Genomic DNA, 17,367 nt, shown 5'->3' with positions numbered 1-17,367 from the left:
CTATTACTTGAAACCAGCATGGATTATTCCATAAGTTTAAATCTCTATAATATTTAGCAGTTATACTGTAACATTTCGTTTCTAATATATTCTTCTATGCATTTTTAATTTCAACAGTGAAACAAAAGAACCAAGAAAATATTCAATTACAAGGAAACGTGAATTGTTTCCATCTGAATGAAATGGTGGTTATAACAATATTGATCATTCTGAATTTGAGCGCCAAGGTTTGTAATCTTTTATTTGAACTGGGATCTGCTGACTTCACTTACAAAACAGCATTTGTACGCCAGATTAAAAAAAAAAAGACTAATTCTTTCATATCCCCAACATGTAAAGAATTGAAAAGCAAATCCTAAAAGCAAAATAGCTAGCCTTGAACTTTGTCTGCTCAAAGGAGAAAGGGAGGGGAAAACTGTATTTTCTTTAATATATGAAATGGGCAGGAAGACTTTTCATTTTTTGTTTTGTTTTCCAAAGACAGACTGCTAACAGCAAAATCAAACTGTTCCAGATAATCTTTTCTTGTCTTCTGTATTTCTGGAAATGAGTATATCGTCGTATTCAGTATTGCAGGTTAAATGGCTGTTTCAGGGAATATGATGGAAATGAAAGAAGACATTGCAATGTGGAACTGGTGTTTTCATTCAGTTAAATGGTTAAAAAAAATCCTAAAAGGAATCATTTGATAAGTATTTTTTTTAAAAAAGGACAGAGTTATCCAGTCTGGGGCATGTGTGTGCTTTCTGTGTATGTGTCAAAGAAAATCCCCATTGAAAAACTACTATTGATATACAAGGAAGCAAAAAAGTAGAATTGTCCAAGCCAGACTTTGATTCAGGGTCAGCCATTCACTTATTTCTTAGCCTCGGGTAAATTGTCATTATTTGCTATTGTTGCTGAAATGGACAGAAACATAGCTTAATAAATAAAAGTGCTTAAGGCTATAATCTCTGATATATTAATAAGGTAGCAAATCCCACAGAAGGCTGTGGGTCTTTATCTGAAAAGGGGCAGATTTGATTGCATGGTAACATCTTTCAATTCCACGGTCCTAAAGGGGACAAGAGCAAATCCACAAGTAGCTAAGGAAAAATTCCCAGCATGCAAGACACATAGCCAGGACTGGGAGACTCTAGAAAATAGGGCAGCAGACATCAGATTGCATCACCCCCACCTCGACCTCTCTCAGCTACATGGAGCTTGAAAGATGTATTCCAAAGTAGTACTGTTTGGAACAATGTTTCTTGTTGGCATTTGCAATACAGGTAGTCCTCAATTTATGACCACAATTGAGCCCAAATTGAGCCCTCACCTATGTTGCTAAGTGAGATATTTGTTAGGAGAATGACCCCCAACCTTTTGGGCACCAGGGACCAGTTCCGTGGAGAGAGTTTTTTCCATGGACCAGAGGAGAAGTGGTTTTGTATGCTGCCTGTATCCTGTGGATGGGGCTTTGTTTGGGCAACCCAGCTTCTGGCATGCCATGGACTGGGCAGCTAATAAGTATTAGGGAGGTGTGTTCACTGGCAGCCAGGATTTTGCAGGGACTTCCATAATGGAATTGTTCTCCTGGCTGCTTTAGAGTCCCAGTGGGAAAGGGAGGGACAGGCACCTTTATGCGTGCATGCACACACATGCAAATGTGGCTGCATGCGGGTGCACATGAATGGGACTGTGAGCATGCGTGCACTGCAAATGGGGTTGCTAGCACCAGTGTACTTGCACCAGTGTGCAGTTCGCAGCTCTCCTACTGCTGGCGAGAGCCTCACAGCTCTCCTAGCACCAGCAAGAGGCTCGTGGCTCTCCTAGCACTGGTGCACGGCTCACAGTTCTCCTAGCGCCAGCGAGAGGTTCACAGCTTGCCTAGTGCCGGCACAAGGACAGGGTGAGCATGCCTGTCCACTGGCCAGCCACTCACGCAGCCCGGTGGCCAAGAGGCCATGGCCCAGTAGTGGGTCGCGGCCCATCGTTTGGGGACTTCTGGTCTAATGGATACTTTTAACAGGCAATGACAAAGATTGCAAGTAGTACCTTCCAAATATTACAATTTTTGCTCCCAAAGAATTCACCCACATATACCTATTACATTGGTTTACAAATTGCTATGAACAGCGCGTAAGCATTTTGTGGCATTGCAGATGTTGCTGAACTACAACACCAAACATCTTATCATGACTGACCCTGCTCCTTATGGATGTTGAGAGGTAACCTTCAACAACTGGAATGCCACTGACTGCCTATATCACTATTCTAAGTCATAATTATATTTTGCTTATTTTGGGGGGGGGAGGGTGGTTGTATAATGTGTGAATTCAGCCATTATAGTTTTAACATAATTTGAACCAAGCTCCTGCAGATTAGTCAACCATTTAAAAACCCTTCTCTGAATGTAAAAAATAAACCTATGTCCTTATGATGCTTGTTTCCTAAAGTAAGACAATATATTAGCTGGATTAACCATCAAAACTAGAACTGAAAGAAATCAGATTAAATTCCATTTACCTGAAAATAAGTACCCATATATGCTAATACCAATACTATACTTATGCAAACTGTAAGATAGTTATATATATATTAAATAGAAGCATACAGCGTTTAAATAGAAGCATAATTAAATATACTATATACCCCAACTACAGCACATTTTAGAAAATGACAGATACCAAAACTACTGTACACCAAGTATCTGAACTCGGCATTTTGTGTGTTGCTGCTTTTATCACTTGTCTCCTTCAGTCTGTTAATTTGCCTACAATTCTGTAGACCACTCCAGATCTTTCTAACCATACTTCAGCTGTAGATGAACAATCTCTCCTTGCCCCTTGGGAAATGATGGTGCTCAAATGTATAATCTACCTACTACTCAGTTGGAAAGATGGTTGCTGTTAAAATATTTATTATTCAAGTGAAGTTATTAATGAAACTTAAGTTATTAATTTAAAATGGTGGTTATCTTTTTAGCACAGGAATTCCATTCCTTAAAGAAAGGACATATAGAAATGCTGCCATAGGAGATGAGGCTCTTTCTTAAAAGCCTCTTGTTTTAAACACTATGAAACGGAAGAGAAATAATCCCAATAAGATTTGTTGAAAGTTTGTAATAATGAGAAAGCTTCTTGATTGGTTGATATATAGTGGAGACCTTTATAGATCATGTTTAGATATCGTTTCAGGCCTCTGGACATATCTACTCCACTCTGAGTCCTTCCACTGCATGATGATATTAAGCCAAATAATTAATGCTCTTTTAGCATTTGAATTTTGTGACAATCTAATGGCGAGATTGCTTTTTATGATATTCATGGGGTGCTAAAATGTGCAAATATTTATTCCTGATTATGGTTGTTCTAAATTGCAGGAGCATTTTGGCTTAGCATAAAGTACTGTTTTTTTTAACTCAAACAGTTGGATTTTATCCATACAGAAAAATTTTAGAATCCCTTCTTCTTTCACTTAACATGTGCTGTAGATCCAAAATAACAGAATTGGAAGGGACCTTGCAGGTCTTCAAGTCCAACTCTCTGCTCAGGCAGAAACCCTTATTCCATTTCAGACAAGTGACTGTCCAGTCTCTTCTTAAAAACCTCCAGTGTTGGAGCACCCACAACTTCTGAAGGCAAGTTGTTCCACCGGTTAATTATTCTCACTGTCAGGAAATTTCTCCTTAGTTCTAAGTTGCTTCTCTCCTTGCTTAGTTTCCATCAGTTGCTTCTTGAACTGCCTTCAGGCGCTTTGGAATTGTGAATTCCATTATCGTTATCCAAATTATGAATTAACACATGCCAAAATGTACATGAAATCAGCAGATTTTCTGGTAATATAAGCAACAATTGAAAAGAATATAAAGTTGTAAAGATATGATAGATGAGGTACAGAGTAGCTGAACATAATAACCCCCAAAATATCCTTTTAGCAGAACTTTGACAGACTGCATAGTTCTACTATATAAACATAAAGAATTATACAATATTTATCTAGGCTATACATGTGTAAATCACAAACTTATTTTTTTAATCACCATCATAACCATGATGATGATGATGATGATGATGATGATTGAGATGATAACTGCAAATAGTTCTCGCTCTTATGATTTTGTAGGTCTCTAAAGCAAAAGGAAAGCTGAAGTAAGATCATAAGCACAGGTACGGCTTCGCCTAGTGGTCGTTTCAGTTAATGATCAAATTCACAGTTCCAATTGTGGTTATTAAATGAGGATAGTACCGATGTAGTCGAACCAGAGTTTCCAGTGGTTTGCTTGTCTCTCAGAACAGCCACTTTCTCCAGTGCTTTGCTCTGAACTTACCTTACAATAAAGTATCTAGCTATGGAGGATGGCCTCCTGTATCAGCATTGGGTTCCTTGGCTTTAGGAAGGCTGCAAGCAGTGGTTCTTCTCAGTGACAAACAGGAAAGAGACATGCTCTGTGGTTTTTCATACCAGCTGAATTGAATGTCTCCTTCTGGGAATAACACCCTTGCCTGTTTTTTTTCTTTTTTAAAAACTTTCGAGCGTTAAACAAACAATAGAAGGAACTGCAAGATAGAGCACATACTCAATAAGCTTTGGTCCCATGCATGATAGTTCTTTCCAAGGAAGAAGTAATGAGGGGAATGTTTACACATGACCAGGAATAAAAACCAAATTCCATACATGAAATCTCTTATCCTTAACATACTAGATGTGTCTTCTAGTAATGTTTAAGAGCCTTGGTGGAGCAGTGGGCTAATGCCTCCTTAAGTAACACCAGCTGCCTGCAATTAGTGCAGGTTCGCATCCCACCAGGCTCAAGGTTGACTCAGCCTTCCATCCTTCCGGGGTAGGTAAAATGAGGACCCAGATTGTTGGGGGCAATTAAGCTGACTTTGTAATAATGCCGCTTGGGGTGTGTGTGAAAGCCCTAATAAGCAGGCATATACATAGAATGAAGGCTACTGCTAAGTTTGTAAAGCCGCCCTGAGTCTTCGGAGAAGGGCGGGATATAAATGGAATTAAAATAAAATTAAAAAAAAAATGTTAGCATGTTCTTTTTTCAAAACCAAATTTCAGCTTGTTTTGATGCCCAGCAAAATGGATGCAAACCAAGGTCTCTTGTTGCCCTTTCCTATCCAAAATTATATGGACAGCTGTGTCACTCTCACTTTCGAATTTTGACAGAGTTTATTTCCTTGGGTCAGTTTCCTATGCTTCTTTTAAAGCAATGATCATAAACATCCAGAACAAACCCCAGTGAGGTTATATGGCTCATGCAAATTACATGAATAGTAACATGTTCCTCAATCACAAATTAGATAAGTTGGGTCATGTCATGTCATATTATAATTCATATGATTCCATCCTGTATAGATACCCATGTTTACCATACAAATTTATTTGGCCTGTTTCTACTCCTAAGTTACTTTTTCTGCTTCTAAATATTTAGCAGTTTCGAGATGTCTTGGTTTAAATAATCTACAGACAAGAATTTAAATATTATGGGGGGAAAAAGAAAATTAAGAATAAATATTAAATTGCCATTTAGGCTTATTTCTTAAATTTCTGAAGATTTGTTTTTGCCTAATAGGTTATTATCTTTCTCTGTATAAAATGCAAACACAATTTGATGGTTACCGCTAATAATAATATTCTCCGTCATTAGTAGCACAGCAGTAACTAAAGATTACTTTTCTCCTAAGAAAGGTTTCATGCCTTTTGGTAAATTAAGTAACAGTTTTTTAAAAAAATGATATGAATATTTTTATTGGTGATGGGCAAATTGGGATCAGTTTAAATTAGACATCTGAAATAATTTGGAAAATGAATTCAGTTTAAATGTTCAAAAAAATTAGAAAGTCAATCAAATTGGGTTTGGATATCTGAATATATTGGGACCAATTTTTCAAAATGGATTTTACTTCATTTTATTTGTCTAATTCAAATGATTATAAAATGTGTTGTGATGTTATGAAAGCTTCCCAACTAATTTGGGCAGACATGATTCACTTTGATGAATCAAATCAACCTGTTAATTTGATTTGTAGACTCAGTTCAGTGCTCTGAATTCACCCAAATCAGCTCATTAGTCATGCAAGATTAATATGCAAAAATGAATGGTTTGAACCAATGAATATTGAAAACAATATTAATTATTGTTTTTTTTTAAAAAGCAAGAACTGGTTGTAAAATGTCAATAAATGCTAAAGTTTATGGAAGATTATGGAAAAGCAAACATTCTATTCTTCACAGAATTTAAATTTTTGGTTTTGTAAGAACAACAATTTTTTAATTTATCTGAATAAATGGACCCTTCAATTTATTTCTTTGTTTGTTCACAACATACATGCTGTTCCATTTCTGGAAACCCTAAACAGCTTATAATATTTACCATGTATTAAAAAGAAAAATAAATTAAGTGTAAACAGACAATTCAATGAATTTTTATCTTTGCCAAATATTTTTCTGAAGCTAATCACTATTATGTCTAAAACAATAATGCAAATTAGATATGAAGTTCATTTAAAAATGGAGCATAATAAGGATAAAGCATTTTTGTCATTATGACTATTTTGAAGCCAGAAAAAAAATGCAAGCATAGAATAAGTAGGGAAGCCGGACCAGTGTCTGCTTATTCTGTTTATATTGTCATGTTGCTGTTGTTTTGTTGCTGGCTTCTTGTTATTAAGCACTATTGTCAACAATAGCTCAGGAATCATATTTTTCACTGTGAATCTGAATCATTTTTGAAGAGGCCTATCATTTATGGAATCTCTAAATAAATTTCAATGAGTTTTATCAGTCATGAGAATAATAGCATTCCTTCCTTGTCTCTGTGGCCTGACTTTTCTTCTGGTACTTTTCTATATGGTGCATTATAGTAATTATAATGCTACATGAGGACACACCATGCAAATTAAATGCAATAGCAATGGTACTCTAACGAGGCAAATTCTTACAAAAACGAGGTCACTTGCAAGCAAAAGTGAACCCAGATCCCTCAACTTCATTCAACCTTTGCGTCAATGAAATTGTCCCTGCCGCCTCTCAATTTGAGGCCCACTAAATCACAAGCTGATTTATATACTCTTTCTTTCTGCTGTTGACCCAACTATTCTTCCCCTTAGCCAAGCCGGGTCCCTCTGTAAATATCAAACAGTGGCTGAACACTGCCAAACCGCGGGGGATGGTATTGCTTTTCACAATGCAAACCTATGTTAGAAAGCTGTGACATTCAACAAAGTAAACATGTTTCTCTTTCTGGCCATCCAGTTCCTGGTTAGAACAAATGCAAGAGGTCACAGCTGGAGCTCAGAAAGCCACCAGTTGCATTCAGTAGGTTGGCCAGCCTCAATGGTACCATATTGTTTCCTACGGCCTTTGGAACTTTTGACATTAAGGTGTTGAATCTGCCATTGGTTGGTGCCTTTGTCCTGTACATATTTTGATTATTTAGATTTTGAAATGACCAAATCCAGATTTATCAAAACCTTATTTAAGGTTTCCCACTCCACCTGAGTCAGCTTCAGGGAGGACTCAGACCCCTTTTTAGAGAAGCTCAAATGAGAATCTGCCACATCTAGGAATGAATCATTAGCTCACCCAATAATTTGTCCTCTTCCAGCTTTTCTGCTCCATCCCTAATATCACCCAGAACAAACAAGAATTTTTACCCTGGACCTATAGATAGTTACCGATGCAAAATTCTCTAACACAACAATGTCTTTCAGATTCTTTTTACATTCTCCAATGATCTCTGGAGAATCACTTCTCCTACAACAGAAGAACAGTCACAGTAGTAAAGATCAATGCTTTAACTTTGATTCTGACTAAGAGGAGATATAATAACATCCCTTATACAGAATGTTTCTGCGTCTCTCTTTGCATCTCTGCAATTGAATCAGTAAGTCATGTTTTTTTTAACCATCTCCTCTGCTGTGCTTGGCATGCAAAGCTCATACCTCCTCTTCTTACTCATTGCTGATTTCTCTGCTACTAGGAATGCAGTGAAGTTTTGCATAATTGTAGTTGTTAATAAAAAGTACTTGATTTTATTCTAATGCTTGCTAAGGGCACAGAACACCATCCGTCCATCTGTACATACATACATGCATACATACATGCATACACACAGATAATCTTGCTATCACATCTTGAGTTTAACACACACATAAATGCACCTTTTTTCACCTGCTTCTTTTTGTGCACTCTATAGAAATGTATTTTGGGTCTGTAGAAAAAATATATTTTGGGCACTTAGAAACATATCAAGAAAAGGGCTGATAGCCCTTTGGCTTAAATGTAGGTTTCTGCCCTTCTGTTCAGTGGATCATGGACACTGAGAAACATGTTTTTTTCTGATTGCCTAATAATATTTATTTTGCATATATGTCTGTGTTAAACTCAAGTATCCTTGTAACATGGTAAGAATGGGCAATATGATTTATTTTGGTGAAAATGCTAATGACAATGATAATGAAAAAATGGTTCATAATCTTTTTGTTCTTCTTGATGCTTGCTTTCTAGTTTGTTACTTGGACACATAACACTCAGAAAAATACAGATTTAAGCTAAATGAACTCACAGCACAATGCCTCTGCTATAACAGAATCATAGATGCATCCTGTTAAATTGCCTATAAGCATTCATCCTCTCTTAGGCATCTGCTTCTTTTCATATACGTAAGTCTTCGTCACCTCAATCACAGAGTGATTATAGATTGTTTATAGCTTCCTAGCTTTTATAAACAACCTTTTGTGAGCTTTGTATTTTTTCCATTTTGACTTGTTACAAAAGATGAAAACATTTTTAAGTGGGAAATAGCATTAAAATGGTATACTTCTTATTCCCCCTCATTATTATGTGAACTGTGGATAACAATTTATTAGAAGAAAATTTCTGAATTTTTTTTCCCTACATGCATCAAAGCCCATTCTCCATACACAGAAAACATTGCAAAATGTCATTCTTCAAACAGAACTGTGCAAAAAAAACCACCTACAAAACAGACAAAAAACCATGGATACATAAAAGCTTTTTCTGTATATAAAAAGGTCTGCTCCATATTTACCAACAGCTAATAGATAAAAGGGACGTGGTGGCTCAGTGGGTTAGGATGCTGAGCTTGTCGATCAGATGGTCCGCAGTTTGGCGGGTCGAATCCCGAGTGCCGCGTAACAGAGTGAGCGCCTGTTACTCGTCCCAGCTTCTGCCAAGCTAGCAGTTCGAAAGCACGTAAAAATGCAAGTAGAAAAATAGGGACCACTACGGTGGGAAGGTAACAGCGTTCCGTGCGCCTTTGGCGTCTAGTCATGCCAGCCACATGACCACGGAGACATCCTCGGACAAGTGCTGGCTCTTTGGCTTTGAAACGGAGATGAGCACCGGCCCCTAGAGTCAGAAACGACTAACACACACGGGCGGGGGAACCTTTACCTTTACCTTACCTTAATAGATGAAACCAAGAGTAATGTCAGAACCACATCTGACATCACATCACATCTGACATTAAAGAGTGCCACCTCTTTAATGGACCATTGGGAGGAGGAATGTCCATCAAATCCAAATCTCCATTTCATCTGAATTTATGTATTTTATAGAATACATTCCATTTGCATAATTATGTAATTGCTGTTTTGATCTGATTGACTCAACATCATTGACATATGACATAAATAGATGGAAAGCATGTAAATTATATCAATTAAGCAGACTGCTTCAGACAGAACAGACTTAATTTTTGGTTTAGTAAAATTTTGTCTGTAGCATCCAAGTCTTTTAAGTGGAATTAAGTAAGCTCTTGCTCTCATTCTATTGGGTTTTTTTTGAACATCTGAATCCAGACATAGTATTGATTGATCACCTGAATTGTGTTCCTATCTTATCATGCAAGAAAAAAAATGGTTTAAAATGTGAGAAACAACAATAAGTGCTGCACTTAACTATGCAAAAACAAATAATGCTGAAGTACAGTATCAAATCCCATCAGCTTAAGGAAAGTTGACAGAAGATATTTTCTTTCTTTTTCTCTCTTTGTGATGACTCAGATGCTGAATTCAGAAAGGGCTGTCTTGCGAGGTCTCCCACTTCACTATTTCTGTATCTTGATATTCAGAAATTAGGATGAAGTATATTTCTCTCCTGATTCTTGTTCCCATGGTCGGAACATAGAGATCTATTAAATAGAAGTAATGCCCCCCCTTTTCTAAGAACACCACAACTTGCACAATGTGTAGTATTAAAATTGGATGATTGCATACATTAGCCTAATACAGAAGTCCCCAACCTTTTGGGCACTTGGGACCGGTTCCGTGGAGAAAGGTTTTTCCATGGACCAGAAAGTGCATGGTTTTGTGTGCTGCCTGCATCCCACAAATGGGGCTTTGCTTGTTTGTGTGGACCAGTTGCTGGCATGCCACGGCTGGGTACCAGTCCATGGATCAGGGGTTGGGGACCCTAGCCTAATAAAACGAGAAGGTTTACTCCAGTTGCTGGCTTCAAAACCAATTGGAATCGATCTTCTAAAGATAATAGTGGTTCACTTTATCATAAATGAACGAAAGGCCCATGAAAACCAATCTCCTCTCCTCCCCTCTCCTCTCCACTCCACAAAGGAGAATGTTCAGAAACATGTTAATCTTAATGACGCAGGACTGGAACTGCAATCAAGGAGAGATATATCACTTGCTGGTACAAAAACAACCTATTGCTAGGGACGATAGTTAGGATTTGACCTACTCTGGTTTGCCTCTCAGAAATGATGAGAAATATATTACATAAGGAAACTGGGGAAAAAAAACCTCTTGAATATCTGAAAATTTAGAATTTTCAAATTTGGGCAAATTAGTGCATTGTACCAAATGTAAATAAATAGGTACAAAACATACTACTAGAGAAATGAATGCACAACTCTATCCTTTACAGTGAAAATCTCTACTCGGGCTGTGGAAAAATACAAACAACAATGAGAAAATATGATGAACTACATACAAAGATATATAGGAATACACATTTTTGGTCAAATATTTAATTAAATAACTAATAAATGATACTTTATTAATGAAAACTAATATGGTATTAGACTAAAAATAACACTAGGGTCTATGGAGATTCTTAGTCATCAAGATCATAGTTACCCCAAAGGTGCTTTTTCACGAGACGAGGACTTTCTTGTTTTTCTAGCACATTTGCTAGCACATTTCTTTCAATGTGCATTTCCCATTCTGTGCCTGCTTAATCACTATTATGAATGTAAATAGAAACATTGACATTTGCACTTTTACGCAGCTTCCTCATGAGTTGGAAATCTTTCCTGCTGTTTGAGGTCACCCAACTATTTGGGGTCATGTTCCAAGGGTTCTTTTTCAAGAGACAACTGGACTTTCTTGCTTTTCTTTGAAGATTTTTTTTTTCATCCAAGTAGCTTCTTCAGTTCTGACTGAAGGATGATGGGGACCAGAAGGATTTACCATATTTTTCGGACCATAAGACGCACCTGACCATAAGACGCACCCAGTTTTTAGAGCAGGAAAACAAGAAAAAAAAATATTCTGAACCAAATAGTACCAGTATACTAAAACAGGGCTTTTCAACCTTTTCATCCATTGTACCACTTTTAGGACAAGGCAATGTCACCCAGCAACGTGTCAAAAACTTGACACCCCCCCCTAAAAAAGGAAAAAAAATGATAAAGTACAGGTAGTCCTCGACTTACAATGATTCACTTAGTGACCGTTCAAAGTTACGACACTGAAAAAAGTGACTTATGACCATTTTTCACACTTATGACTGTTGCAGCATCCCCAGGGTCATGTGATTTACATTCGGATGCTTGGCAATCGATTCATATTTATGATGGTCACATTGTTCCAGGGTCATGTGATTGCCTTTTGCAACCTTCTGACAAGCAAAGTTAGTGGGGAAACCAGATTCACTTAACAATCATGTTACTAATTTAATTTCTCTCTCTCCTTCTCTTTCTCTCCCTCTCTCCCCCTCCCTCTTTCTTTCTCCTCTCCTTCTTTCTCTCTCTCCCTTTCCTTCTTTCCCTATTTTTCTCTTTCCCTCTATTTCTCCCTCTTCCTCTATTTCCCTCCCTCTTTCTTTCTCCTTGTCTCTCTCTCTCCCTTTCTTTCTCTCCCTCTTTCTCTCCCTCTATTTCCCTCCCTTTCTCCTTCTCTCTCTCCCTCTTTCTCTCCCTCTCTTTTTCTCTTTCCCTCTATTTCTCCCTCTTCCTCTATTTCCCTCCCTTTCTTTCTGCTTCTCTCTCTCCCTCTTTCTCTCCCTCTCTATTTTTCTCTTTCCCTCTATTTCTCCCTCTTCCTCTGTTTCCCTCCCTCTTTCTTTCTCCTCTCTCTCTCCCTCTTTTTCTCTCTCTATTTTTCTCTTTCTCCCTCTCTCCCTCTCCCTCCCTCCCTCTCCCATTGTCCCTTCCTTCTTTCCTTCCTTCCTTCTTTCTTCCTTCCCTCCCTCTTTGTCCTTCCCTCTCTGCGTTAGAGCAGTACCTACGGAGGCAGCCCTGTGTCCCGGCTTTCTCTTGCAGAAGGCAGGCTGAAACGGAGCAAGGAATGCGAATCGGCCGATCTCGCGCTCCTGCATTCTCCTCCGCTCGGTTTCAGTTTCTCTTGCTACAAGAGAAAGCAGGCTGAAACGAGCTTTGTTTCAGCCTGCTTTCTCTTGTAACAAGGGAAGCTGAAACCGAGCGAAGGAGATCGTAGGAGCGCGAGATCGGCCGATTCGCATTCCTTGCTCCGTTTCAGCCTGCCTTCTGCAAGAGAAAGCCGAGCCGCAGGGAGATTGCAGGAGCCAATTGCAGTCTCCCTTGCTTTCACTTGCGGAGGTTGGGGCTGGCCATACGGATCACCTTCGGACCATAAGACGGACCCTTGTTTTCCCCCCCACTTTGGGGGAAAAAAAGTGCGTCTTATGGTCCGAAAAATACGGTATATGCCTTGCAGACAGCTGGTCACTTGCATTCTTTTAGATAGTCATTGAAGCCACTTGGAAGTTTATCTGTGTCCTCAGGGTGACCTGAGTGGGTATGGAGCCTTCTTGGAATTGCTGAAAGGACTGTGCTGTAAACTGGAAATATATGATGTCATATCCCTCCGCCTCTGCTGAGAGAAGGCTGTTCAATTTTGACATAGATGGCCTCTTTGTCCCCTCTTTCAAACCAGCGATCCTCTCTGTACAAAATATGGACTAGCATATTGGAATAGCACTAGGGAGACCCAGTTTGAAGTCTACTCTCACCCTTGACAGTTAACTGGATTATCCTTGGCAGAACATTATCTTGATCCTAATCTACATTGCACATTGTGAGCAAAAATAAGTGAGGGCAGTACCATATCATACTGCCATGAGTCCCCTGAAGAAAAGACAGGATATAAATCTAATTTGTGTTTCACCAAATGAGAATTTGGATAAAAAATGAAATTAATAGGCAATGCATCCTTTACATTCCTGGACTGTTTTTTCACATTAGAGAGTAAGGCAGCCATTAATCTACAGCCAGGTTACCAAGATGATCTTCTCATTTGACTTTCCCCCCCCAAAGATATTGTGGTTGATGTGCACAAATTTCCCAAATGTTTCAGGGGGGGGGGGCAAAAGGAAGTTATCTCTCCCTTTTTTTAAGAAGGAGAAGGAGAGAAGAAGGGAAAAAATATCACATTACAGTGGAAATCCTGTGCAGACTGATGTTAGATCTGCATGATGATGATTGGGAGGGGAGGGTAGCGAGAAACACAGCTAACAAAAGTAGCCTAAGTGTATTTTGCTGGCTTTTGTCACAGGGAGTAAATGAAAAGTGTGCATGCAGAGAGTGTTGATTAGAAAAGCAGAGAGTACAGGAGCTAGGTCAGAGTCTTTCTGCGGGTATGCAAAGGCTTGAAAAGCAAACCAGAAACAGGAAGTATGCAAAATCCTTATGTTTACCTAAGATAAAGAAAAAGGGTGGAGTAGAAGGTCCAGGAGATTCCCTTTCAAAAGCCAGCTTACTTCATCTGCATTCTGAATGGAACCTATGCAGAGTGTGACCAAATGATGAAAGGGACTTGTTGAGAAGCCCACCTTATGACATAGTCTGCCATGTGCTTGTCCGTACAAGGGAAGTAAGCTGCAGATGCAAAGAACAACATTGCTAAGGATGTGGTAAGCATTCATATATAATCCAACTATGTTTTTCTAAGGTATCAATTAAACACCTGTACAATATTCAGGATGACGGGAAACCCATTTGTTGGATTCTTTTCAGAGTGGTTTTCTTAGTCTGTTTTTTAAAAAATTTGAGCCGCAATGAACAAGCAGAAGTACCAATGTCAATTTCAAAACATAACAGGTGTTAATGAAAATACTTATTAAATGAGGGCTGGTCCAGCTCCATGAGTCTAGCAATTTTAATGGAATTTTTTAAGACCCTACTTGTTTCCTTCTTCAGATCAGTGAAATGATTATCTCTGCGTTAAATTAGATATATTGTATAAAAAAGTGTAATTTTTGTTAGATTTCCTTAGGATTGTCATCTGGGGAGGAAAAGGATATTTAAACATTCCTTGTATGTAGCCAAGTCCCAGTCCCAATCCCATGGCTGCTACTTGCCTTTTATGGATGGTAAACTCAAGCAAGCAAGGATTATGCTTAATAATCTGTTTAGATTATTCTCTGAATCTCTTGCTTGCAATGATGCAGTGAATATAGTAGCAAATCTTAGGGGAAAAAAGATTTGTATAAATATTTATATAGAAAACTTTGAAAGCTGTAATATAAATTTGTCCAGAAATTGCTAGGTTAGAAGATCTTATGCATCTGCCAAGAGGTTGTTAGAGACTTCCCTTCCCTTCTTGTGATAACAATGTGTTTTGCAAACCACATTTAGCTATTTATTTAAAGAAACATAACCTATTTATTATACATTTATTCTCTGTAAGATATATCCTTCACATCTCAAAATCTTGACCAACTTATATCTATCAGCTCATACTTTGCTAATAGTCTTTCATTGATATAAGCCATTATTTTTCAATTCAATTCAATATGAATTCATTCATATCTTGTTTATTTCAAAAACGGGTAGAACATTAGTTCTTACTTGAAGGTGTCATACCTGGATTATGCTAATAATTGATTGGCACGGTTTTCTAACTGATGTCCTTGCATTGGTTCATATCCAGAAGACTCTGCTCCTAGATTTCTCTGGTTACACTCCTATTTCTTTCTTTCTTTCATTCTTTCTTTCATTCTTTCTTTCTTTCTTTCTTTCTTTCTTTCTTTCTTTCTTTCTTTCTTTCTTTCTTTCTTTCTTTCTTTCTTTCTTTCTCTTTTTCTCTTTCTTTCTTTTTCTTTCTTTCTTTTTTTCTACCTCAATTTTGGCTGAATCTTTAGGAGCTATATGCATTTAAATTGTTAATGCTGACTTTTCAGGCCATACATACAAGAACAACCAGCCTATTTGAACAACTTGACTCCGATTCACTTTACCTGTCTGTTCAGCTTCATTGTGTGATAAGTTTTTCCTTGTGTGAAAATGGCCCCTTACAGTTTCGGGCTTTTCCCACTTAACTTCCTGGAATCAATTCTCCCTTAAATTTCATTTGATTTAAAGAAGTCAAGTTAAAATGCTTCTTTATGCAAAACCTTTATGAAACTACTAGAAGAACCTTCTTTCTCATTATTCACCAGAGATTTATATTTTGGTTGTGCACTGTTAATTATATTGCATTAGCAAATGCCTTGCCTTGAGTATTATATTGTTTTATTGCAGGTTGTATACAGTATAGTCTTTTGGTTTTCCTGTTCTGCACTAAGTTATAATTGCACATTAAATTAAAATTAACCACTACTAAACAATTAATATTTGGTTTCCAATTACCTCTCACATTTATGATAACAATTTCAGTCCCAGGATCTTTGCTCTTTTTACCCGGTGAAAAACTCAAATGTTTCTATCCTTTTTTGTATGCAGGTATTGCTTCTAGACTGGAGACTTGCATGACTCCAAGGATGCCAGCTCAAGTCACCAGGGTAGCGGCTATCTCATCACCAGCTGTGACATTCATGGCAACCAATTTGGTGAATCAAACATTAGCAGGTGTGTTTATGTTTCACTATACTGATTATCCTGCTGAAGCATATGTTGAGTATTTGCATACATTTCAACCAAATTGTTTCCTATGTTGTACAGTAATGAAAAAACCCTGTGCTAACAGAAGTATTTTGAACTAAATCTAGCATGGTTACACAGCAACTGTTATAGGATTTAAATCAACTGAAGAACAGAGGAGCAGCTACATTTGTTTCTTTAAAAAAAAAGGTATTCCAGAATGGTTTAAATTTTTCCTTTTAGCCCTTTAAATCAAATAAGTATTTTTTTCCTCTTTTATTAAATAAGACCCGAGCAGTAACATTTTAAAATTCTCCATTCTTAAAATGTCAGCTGCAAAGGAATATCTCTGTTTATTAAAGCATATGTATTATAGAAATCACATTTCCACTAAAATGTCTTTTTACAATACGGGAATGAATATATTTACATCAATCTGGCTTTTGTGTGACTGAGCAATTATTTGAGACTCCATATTTTTTATTTCCTGTTATCATATCATATTCCTTCTTTGTCTTTCTGGACTTCAAGCTCATCTACTCTAACTAGCCAGTTGCCATTTAGGCACACAAACTATTTTTTTTTCTGAATTGTCTTAACTCTTTACACAATTTCAGTTTTTTCCCTCTTCTGGCCCTCAATGTGGAGGCAGCACTCTGGTGTGTGAAAATTAGTGATTCTTCAAGGGTTCATTCTGCCCAGATTCCAATATAAAATTGAATTAATTCACACTTCCTGGACAGCACCTGTTATTTTGCAGTTGTCTGAATGTTGCAAATGTTTAAACTATTTTGCTTTAATTGTATACTCAAGCAAGAGAGGATGTCTGAAGTTCAGATGGGAAATTTTATTTTACTGGAAAACCATAACTTGGTTTTTCAATCTTCAGCAATCAAAGGCTGCCTTGGATAGTAACTTAAAACAATTTCATGTACATTAAAATATTTTGTCATCTGTGGACAACTTTAGGACAGCTTAAGACAGGGGTGTCAAACTGCCAGCCCGCAGGAAGCCGTGCTGGAAGCCGTGCCCACCCCATTGCCGTCAATGGCAAAATCGTCCTGATGAAGTTGCGAGTTAGACATGTTTGGCTTAAGAGGCTTAATGCACTTATTTTGGTGCATGTTGGTCAAAACCTGGGAAAAGGCATACAATCAAAAAAACCAATACCACTTAATATAAAAGTTGGTATAAATGTCTTGAGTATGTTCATATGATACATTGATGTTGGTCTGATCATGCTTTGTTCAATTTGCAAGTTCTCTAAAGTGATACACTGAAGCATAAATTAA

General features: G+C 37.7%; 1 protein-coding gene across 1 annotated transcript in view; it reads left to right on the top strand.

Annotated features, from left to right (window-relative positions):
• The window catches only part of TCERG1L (transcription elongation regulator 1 like), a gene marked incomplete at its 5' end in the record, with an annotated part of 189,188 nt that overhangs the window by 102,918 nt on the left and 68,903 nt on the right, over nt 1-17,367 (top strand). Inside the window, one exon of the mRNA XM_081329237.1 lies at nt 15,938-16,063. Within this exon, the coding sequence (XP_081185363.1) occupies nt 15,938-16,063 (126 nt within the window). The remainder of the gene's footprint in view (nt 1-15,937; nt 16,064-17,367) is intronic.

The sequence above is a fragment of the Vipera berus genome, assembly GCF_964194415.1.
Source record: "Vipera berus genome assembly, chromosome: 5".
Lineage (NCBI taxonomy): Eukaryota > Metazoa > Chordata > Lepidosauria > Squamata > Viperidae > Vipera > Vipera berus.
The sequence above is the reverse complement of the archived record's forward strand: the minus strand, read 5'-3'. Positions and strand labels throughout refer to the sequence as shown.